The sequence below is a fragment of the Diaphorina citri genome, unplaced genomic scaffold (genome assembly GCF_000475195.1).
Source record: "Diaphorina citri unplaced genomic scaffold, Diaci psyllid genome assembly version 1.1 scaffold1468, whole genome shotgun sequence".
Taxonomy (NCBI): Eukaryota; Metazoa; Arthropoda; class Insecta; order Hemiptera; family Psyllidae; genus Diaphorina; species Diaphorina citri.
The window spans coordinates 51,896-64,946 of NW_007378894.1; the positions used below are offsets into that span (position 1 = coordinate 51,896).

At 38.2% G+C, this 13,051-nt stretch overlaps 1 protein-coding gene and 1 long non-coding RNA gene across 2 annotated transcripts in view; one reads left to right on the forward strand and one right to left on the reverse strand.

The window, feature by feature from the left end:
- Positions 1-3,886: 3,886 nt before the first annotated feature.
- The window catches only part of LOC103516035 (eukaryotic translation initiation factor 3 subunit L), a 12,606-nt gene continuing 3,441 nt past the window's right edge, over positions 3,887-13,051 (reverse strand). The window contains exons 3-13 of the mRNA XM_026828552.1: positions 12,407-12,409; positions 11,266-11,524; positions 9,362-9,523; positions 7,737-7,879; positions 7,627-7,699; positions 7,424-7,519; positions 7,244-7,339; positions 7,064-7,159; positions 6,895-6,979; positions 6,164-6,354; positions 3,887-4,085 (exon numbers count right to left, since the gene is read on the reverse strand). Coding sequence (XP_026684353.1) covers positions 3,951-4,085; positions 6,164-6,354; positions 6,895-6,979; positions 7,064-7,159; positions 7,244-7,339; positions 7,424-7,519; positions 7,627-7,699; positions 7,737-7,879; positions 9,362-9,523; positions 11,266-11,524; positions 12,407-12,409 — 1,339 coding nt within the window. The 3' untranslated portion in view covers positions 3,887-3,950. The remainder of the gene's footprint in view (positions 4,086-6,163; positions 6,355-6,894; positions 6,980-7,063; positions 7,160-7,243; positions 7,340-7,423; positions 7,520-7,626; positions 7,700-7,736; positions 7,880-9,361; positions 9,524-11,265; positions 11,525-12,406; positions 12,410-13,051) is intronic.
- LOC113470258 lies at positions 8,623-9,334 on the forward strand. Its single transcript, XR_003393377.1, has 3 exons — positions 8,623-8,715; positions 8,805-8,875; positions 9,161-9,334. It is a non-coding gene; the product is annotated as an uncharacterized LOC113470258 (long non-coding RNA).

Below are 13,051 nucleotides of genomic sequence, written 5' to 3' on the forward strand. Positions count from 1 at the left end.
TTGTGGTTGGTAGCGCGTCTGCCTTGTAAGCGCTAGGCCGCGGGTTCGGAATTTATCCTGAAGGACAATGTCTTCCTTCTCTCTTCGATTTCTGGACGATAAGATCTTAGCAGTCACAGTTCCCTCTATCAATCCTCTTAAAAACAAGGGCATTTAACTGCGAGACAGCTTTTTCCTTCCACAGAATGATATCTACCATCTACTTATTTTCATTGTCCATTTAGATTTAGATAGGTAGATCTTTAAATTGTTCATTATAAGGCCAGGGCTACAAAGCTGCTTTTCTCTCCCACAGATATCTACCATCTACTTATTTTCATTGTCCATTTAGATTTAGATAGGTAGATCTTTAAATTGTTCATTATAAGGCCAGGGCTACAAAGTGAGTTTACCTCTCGGATTAAACAAACAATCTGATTGGTTGATTTTTTTTAAAAAAAATTCACTTTTTTAGTCAGATTGTTTAAATGTTTAATCCGAGATTAAAACTTACACGGAGTTTAAATTCGCTTTTTGGACCCGGCCCTTATTGCTTCCATATTTACCTCTTTTTTTTTTTTTTTTTTTTTTTTCTCTCTCTCTTTGAGGTTAAAATGCTGATCGACTACCAACTTTTTTTTCAAGGTCAGGAGGCAGGAGTTCCTATCTCTCCTAGGACCTAGAAAAGGCCCTGTTTATATTGAGATATTCTTTTTATTGGGGGGGATGAAAAAATGCTAAAGTTACAAATTAAAACATACACAGTAATCTTTTACCCCCCCCCCCCCTCCTCCAGGTCACCTCTACTAAAAGTTAAAATTAAGAATTCATTGGCCATGAATTATTAAATTTGTTTATTCGTTGTTTCCCCTTTTTTGTAGATGTGTAAAATGATTTTGGTAAATGAAATTCAAATTATGTAATTTACTACGAGTATAACATATTAACTACTTAAAATTCTTGTCTTTTGATTTTCAAAAAAAAAACGTCTTTCTGTAACTTAATAAAGAAAGTACTAAAAAGTGATTGGAAACAAAAAGAACTTAGATGAAATAAGAATAAGAAATGTTTTTATTGTAATACTAGCTGAATTCCGTCGCTTCGCTCCGGAATCCCGCTAGTTCATCCCGAGGCATGGCCAAACTTGTGGAAAAGGCATCAACACTGCACCCTGGCTCATAATTGCACTCACATATTCACTGATATTCACTGATAAACCATTAAACAATTAGTTACACTTCATAAGCACCCTATAACACAAGCTAGTTAGCTCAGGGCCTGTAGTCAGGGGGTAAATTGAAAGAGGCCACGATTTTTTTACTTTCCATACCCTATAGCCCTATACGAAGGAAAGTAATGTAGGTAATCGGGTTTTCTCCCTTTTTAGTCCGTCCTTCCTTTATTATTACAATAGTAATAAAAAGGTATAAGGGACGGACTATTGTATTCGCTTCGGTGTCTGTATTTTCAAAAAACGTCTCTCTGTAACTTAATAAAGAAAGTATCTACTAAAAAGTGATGGGAAATAAAAGAACTTAGATGAAATATAAAAAGAATTCTGTATCTGGTGAAATATGTAATGGGTTTTCTTTTAATCTATAAAAGTAAGATAGGTAGGTACTTTATAATGAAGTCGGTGACAGAGGGGGGCGTGGCAGACAGGAATTTGGGACACGCGAACAGGAAACAGTTCTCGAATTCCTGGAAAGAAGGGAATTAGAATATTAAATCCAACATTTCTCCCTACTGTCACGTCACGTCACGTGATATCTACCTTTAAGAGCATCAACATTGAAAAAAAGCTAGGGTCCTTAGGGCAACCACAGGTAGACCTGACAGGTCCCCAGGAGCGATGCAGGATCAAAACTATCTGTTTGTGAAACGGTTTAATCTTGATTTTTAAATGGTTTAATCTTGCTACCCAGCTATATAAAAAGAATTCTGTATCTGGTGAAATATGTAATGGGTTTTCTTTTAATCTATAAAAGTAAGATAGGTAGGTACTTTATAATGAACATACCAACGGATGCATTTGCTTACATACTTTTGTACAGCAGTTTTCCAATAGACCAAGTAAATTCACTCTGACTTAAAAGCCAATAAGATGGAAATTTTGAAGGTGTTTAGGAGAGTTTGGTTTAGGCTATCACTGTGGAAACATAAGTCGAGCTGAATGCATTTGCTTACACACTTTTGTACAGCAGTTTTCCAATAGGCCAAGTAAATTCACGCTGACTTAAAAGTCAATAAGATGGAAATTTTGATGGTCCCAGACCATCTAAAGGCGTTTAGGAGAGTTTGATTTAGGCTATCACTGTGGAAACATAAGTCGAGCTGCGAAATAATTCGTTTATTTAATGATACAAAGTTCACTGGGCTAATTTATAGCACAGTTTTCCAATAGACCAAGTAAATTCACGCTGACTTAATTAAAAGTCAATAAGATGGAAATTTTGATGGTCCCAGACCATCTAAAGGCGTTTAGGAGAGTTTGATTTAGGCTCTGTGGAAACATAAGTCGAGCTGCGAAATAATTCGTTTATTTAATGATACAAAGTTCACTGGGCTAATTTATAGCATAGAATCGTTAACTCCCAGGAGCGATGCAGGATCAAAACTATAGGAATAGTTCTGTTTGTGAAACGGTTTAATCTTGATTTTTAAATGGTTTAATCTTGCTACCCAGCTACATAAAAAGAATTCTGTATCTGGTGAAATATGTAATGGGTTTTCTTTTAATCTATAAAAGTAAGATAGGTAGGTACTTTATAATGAACATACCAACGGATGCATTTGCTTACACACTTTTGTACAGCAGTTTTCCAATAGGCCAAGTAAATTCACGCTGACTTAAAAGCCAATAAGATGGAAATTTTGAAGGTGTTTAGGAGAGTTTGGTTTAGGCTATCACTGTGGAAACATAAGTCGAGCTGCGAAATAATTCGTTTATTTAATGATACAAAGTTCACTGGGCTAATTTATAGCATCTGTTGTATGCTCTCATCAATACACTGGGGATGCAGAACCAAACAGATTGCCAACAGATGATACATCTGCTCAGTTTGCTTGTTGATTGAATCGTTAAAATAAAGAATTCAGAAGTGACCTAAAGGACTTGGCGGATTTTGATAGCTTTTAGTTTTATTAATCTAGTTTAATGGTGGATTTCACCACTAACTTAATGAGAGATTTCACTAATGGGAGAATTTTCAATGATCCAAAAAGGAGCTTTAATGATCCAATCAGGAGAGGAGTTTTTAAAAACTCCTAAGTTTTTGGTCACTAAAAACTCCCTTTGGATGATTAAAATTTTTCCCATTAGTGAAATCTCTCATTAAGTCATTGGTGAAATCCACCATCAATATTCAAATATTTCATTGCGAATCTAAAAACCGCGTTTCGTTATATTTTTATTTTTTTTTTTAATAGGGGGGAGTCTGCCGTCTGCTTACGCTTTCAAAGGTAGAAACTTCTTGAACCTTCTAGACGGGCCAATAAAATGTTCTTATTCTTCACTCTCACATAAACGAATCTAGCCAACAAAAAAAATTCCAATTCACATTCTTCAATCGCAAAAAAACAAACACACATTTTGGAGAACCGGATTTAGATTTTGATGGCCTGCAGTTTCTTGTTGAGCTCTTCAAACTTGATGATCTTGCGAATGAAGAAGTCACCGTAGCGGTGTGCCACCTTGGTGTCAGCAATGTGAATCATCTCGTTGTCAATGTAAAAGTCAAGCTGAAATCAAACAGTAAGGGGTAAGGGTAAGGGAAAGGGTAAATATAATAACAGCAACAAGGGTTAGTATCCACCAAACAGCAACATAAAGGGTGCAAATAAACGTGGACACTGAGGAAGAAAGAAGAGAAGTATCTAGAGAGTTTTGAGATGTGGCTGTAATTTCTTTCAGATCCTCGATATATAAATAACAGAACAAATAGATGAGAGGAAGGATAGGTATTCCGAATTTAGATTTTGATGGCCTGCAGTTTCTTGTTGAGCTCTTCAAACTTGATGATCTTGCGAATGAAGAAGTCACCGTAGCGGTGTGCCACCTTGGTGTCAGCAATGTGAATCATCTCGTTGTCAATGTAAAAGTCAAGCTGAAATCAAACAGTAAGGGGTAAGGGGTAAGGGAAAGGGTAAATATAATAACAGCAACAAGGGTTAGTATTCACCAAACAGCAACATAAAGGGTGCAAATAAACGTGAACACTGAGGAAGAAAGAAGAGAAGTATCTAGAGAGTTTTGAGATGTGGCTGTGGAGAAGAATGGAGAACATAAAGTGGTCAGACAAGATAAGGAATGAAGAAGTATTGAGAAGAGTTGGAGAAGAGAGAAGAATATTGGAAACAATACGAAAAAGGAAAGCGAGCTGGATTGGACATATTTTAAGAAGAGATTGTTTGCAGAGACGAATTATGGAAGGAGCGATTGAAGGAAGGAGATCAAGAGGAAGAAAGAAATTTGGTATGTTGACGGATATTTTGAAAGGAAGAAGCTATGAAGAAATGAAAAGATTTCGACCGCTTTTTGGCGGTTTTCAGCTATATCAACTAAACGGTTAGAGATATTGTAAAAGTTAGGGTAAAAGAACACTCAAATAAGCATCATTCAATAGGATAAGGAAAGTGGTTTTTCAGCTACATCGACTAAACGGTTAGAGGTATTGTAAAAGTTAGGGTAAAAGAAGACTCAAATAAGCATCATTCAATAGGATAAGGAAAGTGGTGTGATGGTCACACCAGATTTTTACAGTAATGAATGAGATAGAAAAGTCCCTTTACTCCCGCAGTCTCAACAAGATTGCTGTTGTTGCGGTTTCAGCTGTACCCGATTGGTGATGGCCTGATGGCAGAATAAAGAATCTCAACAAGGTCGTATGTATTTATTCGACGAAATGCTCAACCAATGAGTTACCAAGTACCTGTACTAAATCAGGCAATGTTATAAATTTCATAGAATAAATTATAGTGCTTATTTATACTGCTCGCATAGGACTGTAAAGTCCCTTTACTCCAGCAGTAGGCTACTACTATTATTGTGGTCAAATTCTCAAATTGTATTGATAAAATTTCATGCCTCGGCTGGGATTGAACCCACACCCTCCTGTTTACCAGGCGAGCGCCTTGACAACTACACCACCGAGGTAGGAATAATTAATTTGATAAGAGAATAGCTCTCCCACTTATACAGAAGAGCAAGCAAGAATAGCTTAATTATACTAAGAGCGGTCGAAATCGGGTCAAATTTTCCATGGTCAGTTTTTAGTGCCAAAACACGTTTTGAGGTCCCTAGAGCATAAACCCAAAGTTTCAGCCATTGGTCCGTGTGTGTGTCTGTCTGTAAACAAAATATCTCGAGAAGGGTAAGAGCTAGAGACTTGAAATTTGGTATGTAGCTGTGAAATGTGACAAGGATGCGACACAAAACTTTTGGTTAAGACCGGTGCAACGCTTAGTTTTTTGGCGGTTTTCAGCTACATCGACTAAACGGTTAGAGGTATTGTAAAAGTTAGGGTAAAAGAACACTCAAATAAGCATCATTCAATAGGATAAGGAAAGTGGTGTGATGTTCACACCAGATTTTTACAGTAATGAATGAGATAGAAAAGTCCCTTTACTCCCGCAGTCTTAACAAGATTGCTGTTGTTGCGGTTTCAGCTGTACCCGATTGGTGATGGCCTGATGGCAGAATAAAGAATCTCAACAAGGTCGTATCGAAATGCTCAACCAATGAGTTACCAAGTACCTGTACTAAATCAGGCAATGTTATAAATTTCATAGAATAAATTATAGTGCTTATTTATTATGTATTTATTCGACGAAATGCTCAACCAATGAGTTACCAAGTACCTATACTAAATCAGGCAATGTTATAAACTTCATGGAATAATTAATTTGATAAGAGAATAGCTCTCCCACTTATACAGAAGAGCAAGCAAGAATAGCTTAATTATACTGAGAGTGGTCGAATTTTTGGAGTTCGGGGTGCACTCAGTCTCGTGAGTTGAGTGGCTACTTGAATCGAGTAGCGATAGCGACTATTATTGAAATATGGAATCAATTTGCAAAGGAAGCACTTAGTAATACTGTGATATCCACAAAAGTTGTAAAAAGACTCTGCTTTACCACAACTTCTAATCTTTTCCTCACACTTCTAATCAAAATACGACCGCACATTTATTATTATTTTTTTTTCGGTGCGCCAGTGGGAATCGAACCCGGGACCTACCTGAGTCTGGTGCTTGATAGCTTCCTTGACATAGTCATCTGTGGTGGCTTCGGATGGATCGGTGACAGAGGGGGGCGTGGCAGACAGGAATTTGGGACACGCGAACAGGAAACAGTTCTCGAATTCCTGGAAAGAAAGGAATTAGAATATTAAATCCAACATTTCTCCCTACTGTCACGTCACGTGATATCTACCTTTAAGAGCATCAACATTGAAAAAAAGCTAGGGTCCTTAGGGCAACCACAGGTAGACCTGACAGGTACATCTGACACCTGATGAGCGCACACACTATCAGGTAGACCTGACAGGTACGACTGAAAAGCTCCGAATGTCAGGTTTATCTGATGAGCACACACACAATCAGGATGCACAGTAGAATTGACAACTGATCAGGTCTAGGTACCTGATAGTAAGTGGCTGGCCTTAGAGAGCATAAAATTTGCTGGATTTCTGGATTGTTGACAAACAAAACGAATTTTTTTCAGTCCAGTCAAGAGAGTATAGTACTCTTTTTTTAAAAGTCAACATGGCTAAACCAATGAGATTGTGAGATTCCGCTTTGTGGAGCAAGTGTGGACGTCCAAAGCAAAATCTCATTGGTTGAGCCATGTTGACTGTAGAAAAGTTACATAATAAAATAAGACTTATTTTATCTTGATTTTTTTTTTTTTGTATGCTCTCATCAATACACTGGGGATGCAGAACCAAACAGATTGCCAACAGATGATACATCTGCTCAGTTTGCTTGTTGATTTGATCATTCTGAAAGCAAAAAGTCATCAAACTTATCATTTAGTACAGGAAAAAATTATAGTAGTTATAGTGATAGTTCTTGTCTCTGAGCACCTGTTGTATGCTCTCATCAATACACTGGGGATGCAGAACCAAACAGATTGCCAACAGATGATACATCTGCTCAGTTTGCTTGTTGATTTGATCATTCTGAAAGCAAAAAGTCATCAAACTTATCATTTAGTACAGGAAAAAATTATAGTAGTTATAGTGATAGTTCTTGTCTCTGAGCACCTGTTGTATGCTCTCATCAATACACTGGGGATGCAGAACCAAACAGATTGCCAACAGATGATACATCTGCTCAGTTTGCTTGTTGATTTGATCATTCTGAAAGCAAAAAGTCATCAAACTTATCATTTAGTACAGGAAAAAATTATAGTAGTTATAGTGATAGTTCTTGTCTCTGAGCACCTGTTGTATGCTCTCATCAATACACTGGGGATGCAGAACCAAACAGATTGCCAACAGATGATACATCTGCTCAGTTTGCTTGTTGATTTGATCATTCTGAAAGCAAAAAGTCATCAAACTTATCATTTAGTACAGGAAAAAATTATAGTAGTTATAGTGATAGTTCTTGTCTCTGAGCACCTGTTGTATGCTCTCATCAATACACTGGGGATGCAGAACCAAACAGATTGCCAACAGATGATACATCTGCTCAGTTTGCTTGTTGATTTGATCATTCTGAAAGCAAAAAGTCATCAAACTTATCATTTAGTACAGGAAAAAATTATAGTAGTTATAGTGATAGTTCTTGTCTCTGAGCACCTGTTGTATGCTCTCATCAATACACTGGGGATGCAGAACCAAACAGATTGCCAACAGATGATACATCTGCTCAGTTTGCTTGTTGATTTGATCATTCTGAAAGCAAAAAGTCATCAAACTTATCATTTAGTACAGGAAAAAATTATAGTAGTTATAGTGATAGTTCTTGTCTCTGAGCACCTGTTGTATACTCTCATCAATACACTGGGGATGCAAAACCAAACAGATTGCCAACAGATGATACATCTGCAGAGTTTGCTTGTTGATTTGATCATAGGGGAGTCTGTTTATTTCATGAAGCTGTGATTTAGCGTCTTTGTATGACCAATACTTGAGCGCTATTTGATCATAGGGGAGTCTGTTTATTTCATGAAGCTGTGATTTAGCGTCTTTGTATGACCAATACTTGAGCGCTTGTCATTTCATTTGTACTTATCTTGGTGTGTGTGTGTGTGTGGCGAATCTAGAAACTGCGTTTCGTTATATTTTCATTTTTTTTTTTTAATAGGGGGGAGTCTGCCGACTGCTTACGCTTTCAAAGGTAGAAACTTCTTGAACCTTCTAGACGGGCCAATAAAATTTTCTTATTCTTCACTCTCACATAAACGAATTGTGTGTGTGGCGAATCTAGAAACTGCGTTTCGTTATATATATATTTTTTTTTAATAGGGGGGGGGAGTCTGCCGTCTGCTTACGCTTTCAAAGGTAGAAACTTCTTGAACCTTCTAGACGGGCCAATAAAATTTTCTTATTCTTCACTCTCACATAAACGAATCTAGCCAACAAAAAAAATTCCAATTCACATTCTTCAATCGCAAAAAAACAAACACACACAAATCCAAATTTCTTTCCCAACATTCAAATTCACTGCTCTGCCTTCAAACAAGAGACCTCAAAGAACTCAGTGGATCAAAGAATGAAGAGACCACAAGGTAGCGAGATACCCCAGGCAAACCAGAATCATCCTTCAAACAAGAGACCTCAAAGAACTCAGAGGATCAAAGAATGAAGAGACCACAAGGTAGCGAGATACCCCAGGCAAACCAGAATCAATCAGGACCACTGATAGTCCAGGCGAAACAGACTCAATTTGTACCACTGGCACTCTGAAACTACTAGGATCAGACACAGACTGGCAAAGACAAAGAAGGAGGAAGAAGTGCTAATTAGTATCCTCAAGTTGATTGAAATAGTACTGTTTAATTGCTGAGGCTGTAGTAAAGAAAAGATCAAGGTGTACCACTGGCACTCTGAAACTACTAGGATCAGACACAGACTGGCAAAGACAAAGGAAGAGGAAGAAGTGCTAATTAGTATCCTCAAGTTGATTGAAATAGTACTGTTTAATTGCTGAGGCTGTAGTAAAGAAAAGATCAGGTACCACTGGCACTCTGAAACTACTAGGATCAGACACAGACTGGCAAAGACAAAGAAAGAGGAAGAAGTGCTAATTAGTATCCTCAAGTTGATTGAAATAGTACTGTTTAATTGCTGAGGCTGTAGTAAAGAAAAGATCAAGGAAACACCTGTAAATAATGAAAATAATAATAATGAAAAAATAAAATAAAAACCACTTACCTGGTATGATTTGGCGGCAAACAGCTGTTTGGTGCGTTGGATGTAGAGTAGGATGCTCGTCAGTGTACGAATGGCGTCCGCATACCGTCTCATCATCATGTAGGCAAACCCGACAAAGTAGGAACAGGAGATCTGACAGGCCGGTACATTGGTGTATTGACTCTGCAATGAATAGAATAGAATTGACTCTGCAAAGAATAGAATAAACTCTACAATAAATAGAATAGAATTGACTCTGCAATGAATATTATAGAATAGAATAAAATATACCCTGTTTATACTGAAAGAATAATACTGAAAACTCCCTAGACTCCCACAGTCCCACAAGGTCTTATGTATTTGATACAGAATAGGTGTAAATATTATAATAAAAACCTTGATTAAAAATAAACAAAATAGAAGAATGGGTACATAAATAAATCGAACCTCTCTGCAAAACTTGAGCGACTTGAGACTAAAGGTAAATTTGTGAGGACTGCAAACTCCTTTTCAGCTTTTTCCATGGTAAGTATAGCCCTTAAAGCGGATCTTTGGCCCTGAATAACACACAAACCTGCAAATTCAGCCCAGAGCCACTTTTGATCTACATAATAAGGAGTACGGTTAGAACAGTTGTGCTATGCTTGCTTGCCATGCAAAAGGTGTTGGGTTAGAATCCCTTTGAAAGTATGAGGGAATAATAGCCCGACATCTTGTGTACATCAACTACTTTACAGGTATTCAGGGTTTATACGCTTTTCCCGGAATGAAATTCCATGACTATTCCAGAAAATTCCCATCACTTTTTCTAAAAAATCTGGTGTGAACATCACACGACTTTCTATTACATTTGCGGAACACGTATTTGAAAAAAAAAAAAAAAAAAAAAAAAAATTTATTGCCGTTCTAATGAAAAAGTTCAAAGAGTTGTGACGTCAGATTTCACGTCAAAATGCACAGAAACGCTTGCGCAGAGGTCGAAAGTCCGAAAAAGTAACTTTAAAAGGTCGAAAATTTAATTTTTGATTGCCGTTCTAATGAAAAAGTTCAAAGAGTTGTGACGTCAGATTTCACGTCAAACTGCGCAGAAACGCTTGCGCACAAACAAACGAAAAAGTGGGAGTCATGAATTATGATGTCATTGCCTACGGGAGCGTATGTCGTGACGTCAAACTTCATGATTTACCGGTATTTTTTAAATCAATTTATCTCGGTATCTAGAAAACGTAGAAGAAAAATGAAAATTCCGTTGGTCCTTATTTTTCCTGCTCTATGACTTTCAAACACCACCCAAGTAAGCGCAACTGATCTATTCTGTATAAATTTTAAAGTTCTTGTCTCTATGACTCATTGCCTACAGGAGAGTATGCCGTGACGTCAAACTTCACGATTTACCGGTATTTTTTAAATCGATTTATCTCGGTATCTGGAAGTTGTAGAAGTAAAAGAAAAATTCCGTTGGTCCTCATTTTTCCTGCTCTATGACTTTGAAACATCACCCAAGTAAGCGCAACTCATCTATTGCAAATTCCATGACTTTTCCAGGTTTTCCGGGTTGCATAGGTATAAACCCTGCTAAGTATGAGGGAATAATAGCCCGACATCTTGTGTACATAAACTACTTTACAGGTATTACAGGGACTTACCTTCTTGTGAACCTCAATATTTTCCAGCACCTTAATGGCCTGATAGTAATCCCCCAGAAGGGAATGCAGTCTCAGCAGCCCCACGAGGGAATAATAGCCGAGCACCTTGTATATTACTTTACTTACAGGGACTTACCTTCTTGTGAACCTCAATATTCTCAAGCACCTTAATGGCCTGATAGTAATCCCCCAGAAGGGAATGCAGTCTCAGCAGCCCCACGAGGGAATAATAGCCGAGCACCTTGTATATATTACTTTACAGGTACTACTGGGACTTACCTTCTTATGAACCTCAATATTCTCCAGCACCTTAATGGCCTGATAGTAATCCCCCAGAAGGGAATGCAATCTCAGCAGCCCCACGAGGGAATAATAGCCGAGCATCTTGTACAGCGAGTGCTGGCCAAAGTCCCCGGCTACTGAGTGGGGATCACCTCCACTGGCGTAGACTTCTAGTTGACGTTTGATGTTGGATTTGTCCACTAGGGAGTGAAGCACGTTGAGGACGCACAGAATGTTCCAGATTTTGTTGTTGCTGGAATGGCACAAACGAATTATGAATACTTCCAGTTGGGTGGAAGAGGTCAAAGATCTTATCGTCCCCAAATCGGAGAGAGGAGGAAGACAGGATAGGAGAAAGCCAGACGTCCCGAGAACGAATCTTATCCGTTCAGGATAAAAGGCGCCCTGGGCGGGATTCGAACCCGCGGCCCAGCGCTTGCAATTGGTAATTTATTTGTTCCATAATACAATTACAATTGCTTAGAACATTAAAACATAAAAAAAATAATAACAATAAAAATAAATAATAAAAAAAATAACAACAATAAAATAAAATATGAGGGAATAAATAAATAAACGAATTGATAGTTCAGTAAATCAATACTTGAGTAATGCGGCTGGGGTGTCATCATGCCAGGGCGGCTTCCAGGAATTCCTGCAAGGAGTAGGGCTCGAGTACCATCAGTTTCTCCCTCAGAATGTTCTCAAATGTATCCCGGTCCATGGTCCTCCACGTGGCAGGTATTTGGTTGTAGATTTCTGCGCAGTTCATGTTTATGCACATACGTTTCTGCGCATCTCCTGAAGTTTGACGTCAGAGTTCAGGACTCTGACGGAAAATGAAAATTGAATTTTTGACCTTTTACAGTTAGGTGTTAGGCTTTTTTTTTAAGCCTAAGTATGAGGGAATAATAGCCCAACATCTTGTGTACATCAACTACTTTACAGGTATTCAGGGTTTATACGCTTTTCCCGGAATGAAATTCCATGACTATTCCATGATTTTTCCAGTAGTTCCTTTGGTAGCAATATTCCACGGACCTGACTTCTGCACAAGTACCAACAGTTGCAGTACCCATGATCATGGGGATATTTTCCCTGGTATAATTTTACGTTTTCTATGCTAAAATCAAAGTCTTTCGTCCAGTTGTTTCACTGACAGGTAGGAAAGTAGGTCCCACCTCCCAACACATACCTAGCACCTAGAGAGTGGTGACTTGGTCGTTGGACTCTCTCTTGGGATAAAAGCAAGGTTTACTTACACCATAATCGTCGTAGGATTCTGTGGGGATATTTTCCCTGGTATAATTTTACGTTTTCTAGGCTAAAATCAAAGTCTTTCGTCCAGTTGTTTCACTGACAGGTAGGAAAGTAGGTCCCACCTCCCAACACATAGCACCTAGAGAGTGGTGACTTGGTCGTTGGACTCTCTCTTGGGATAAAAGCAAGGTTTACTTACACCATAATCGTCGTAGGATTCTGAATACATGTTGTTAAGTAAATTGAATCTAGCAGGTAAAAAACTGGTTTAATTTACTCCTTTTTTCCGTAAAATCACCAAAATTAAAAGTTCCGACGATCGACGGAGAACTTTTCCAATCCAAAAGTGAATAAAGTGAGGTTAACTCCGCTACGCCCGTTCCAAGCCGGGGGCCTGTTACGCAAGAAACAGGAAGGAGGAGGAGGAGGAGTATCAACCTCGTTAAAAAACCAGGGTTCATCTGGCTCCGGATGATAGCACCCTGTTATAGGACCCCTGCCTAGGGATACAGGTGAAAACCGG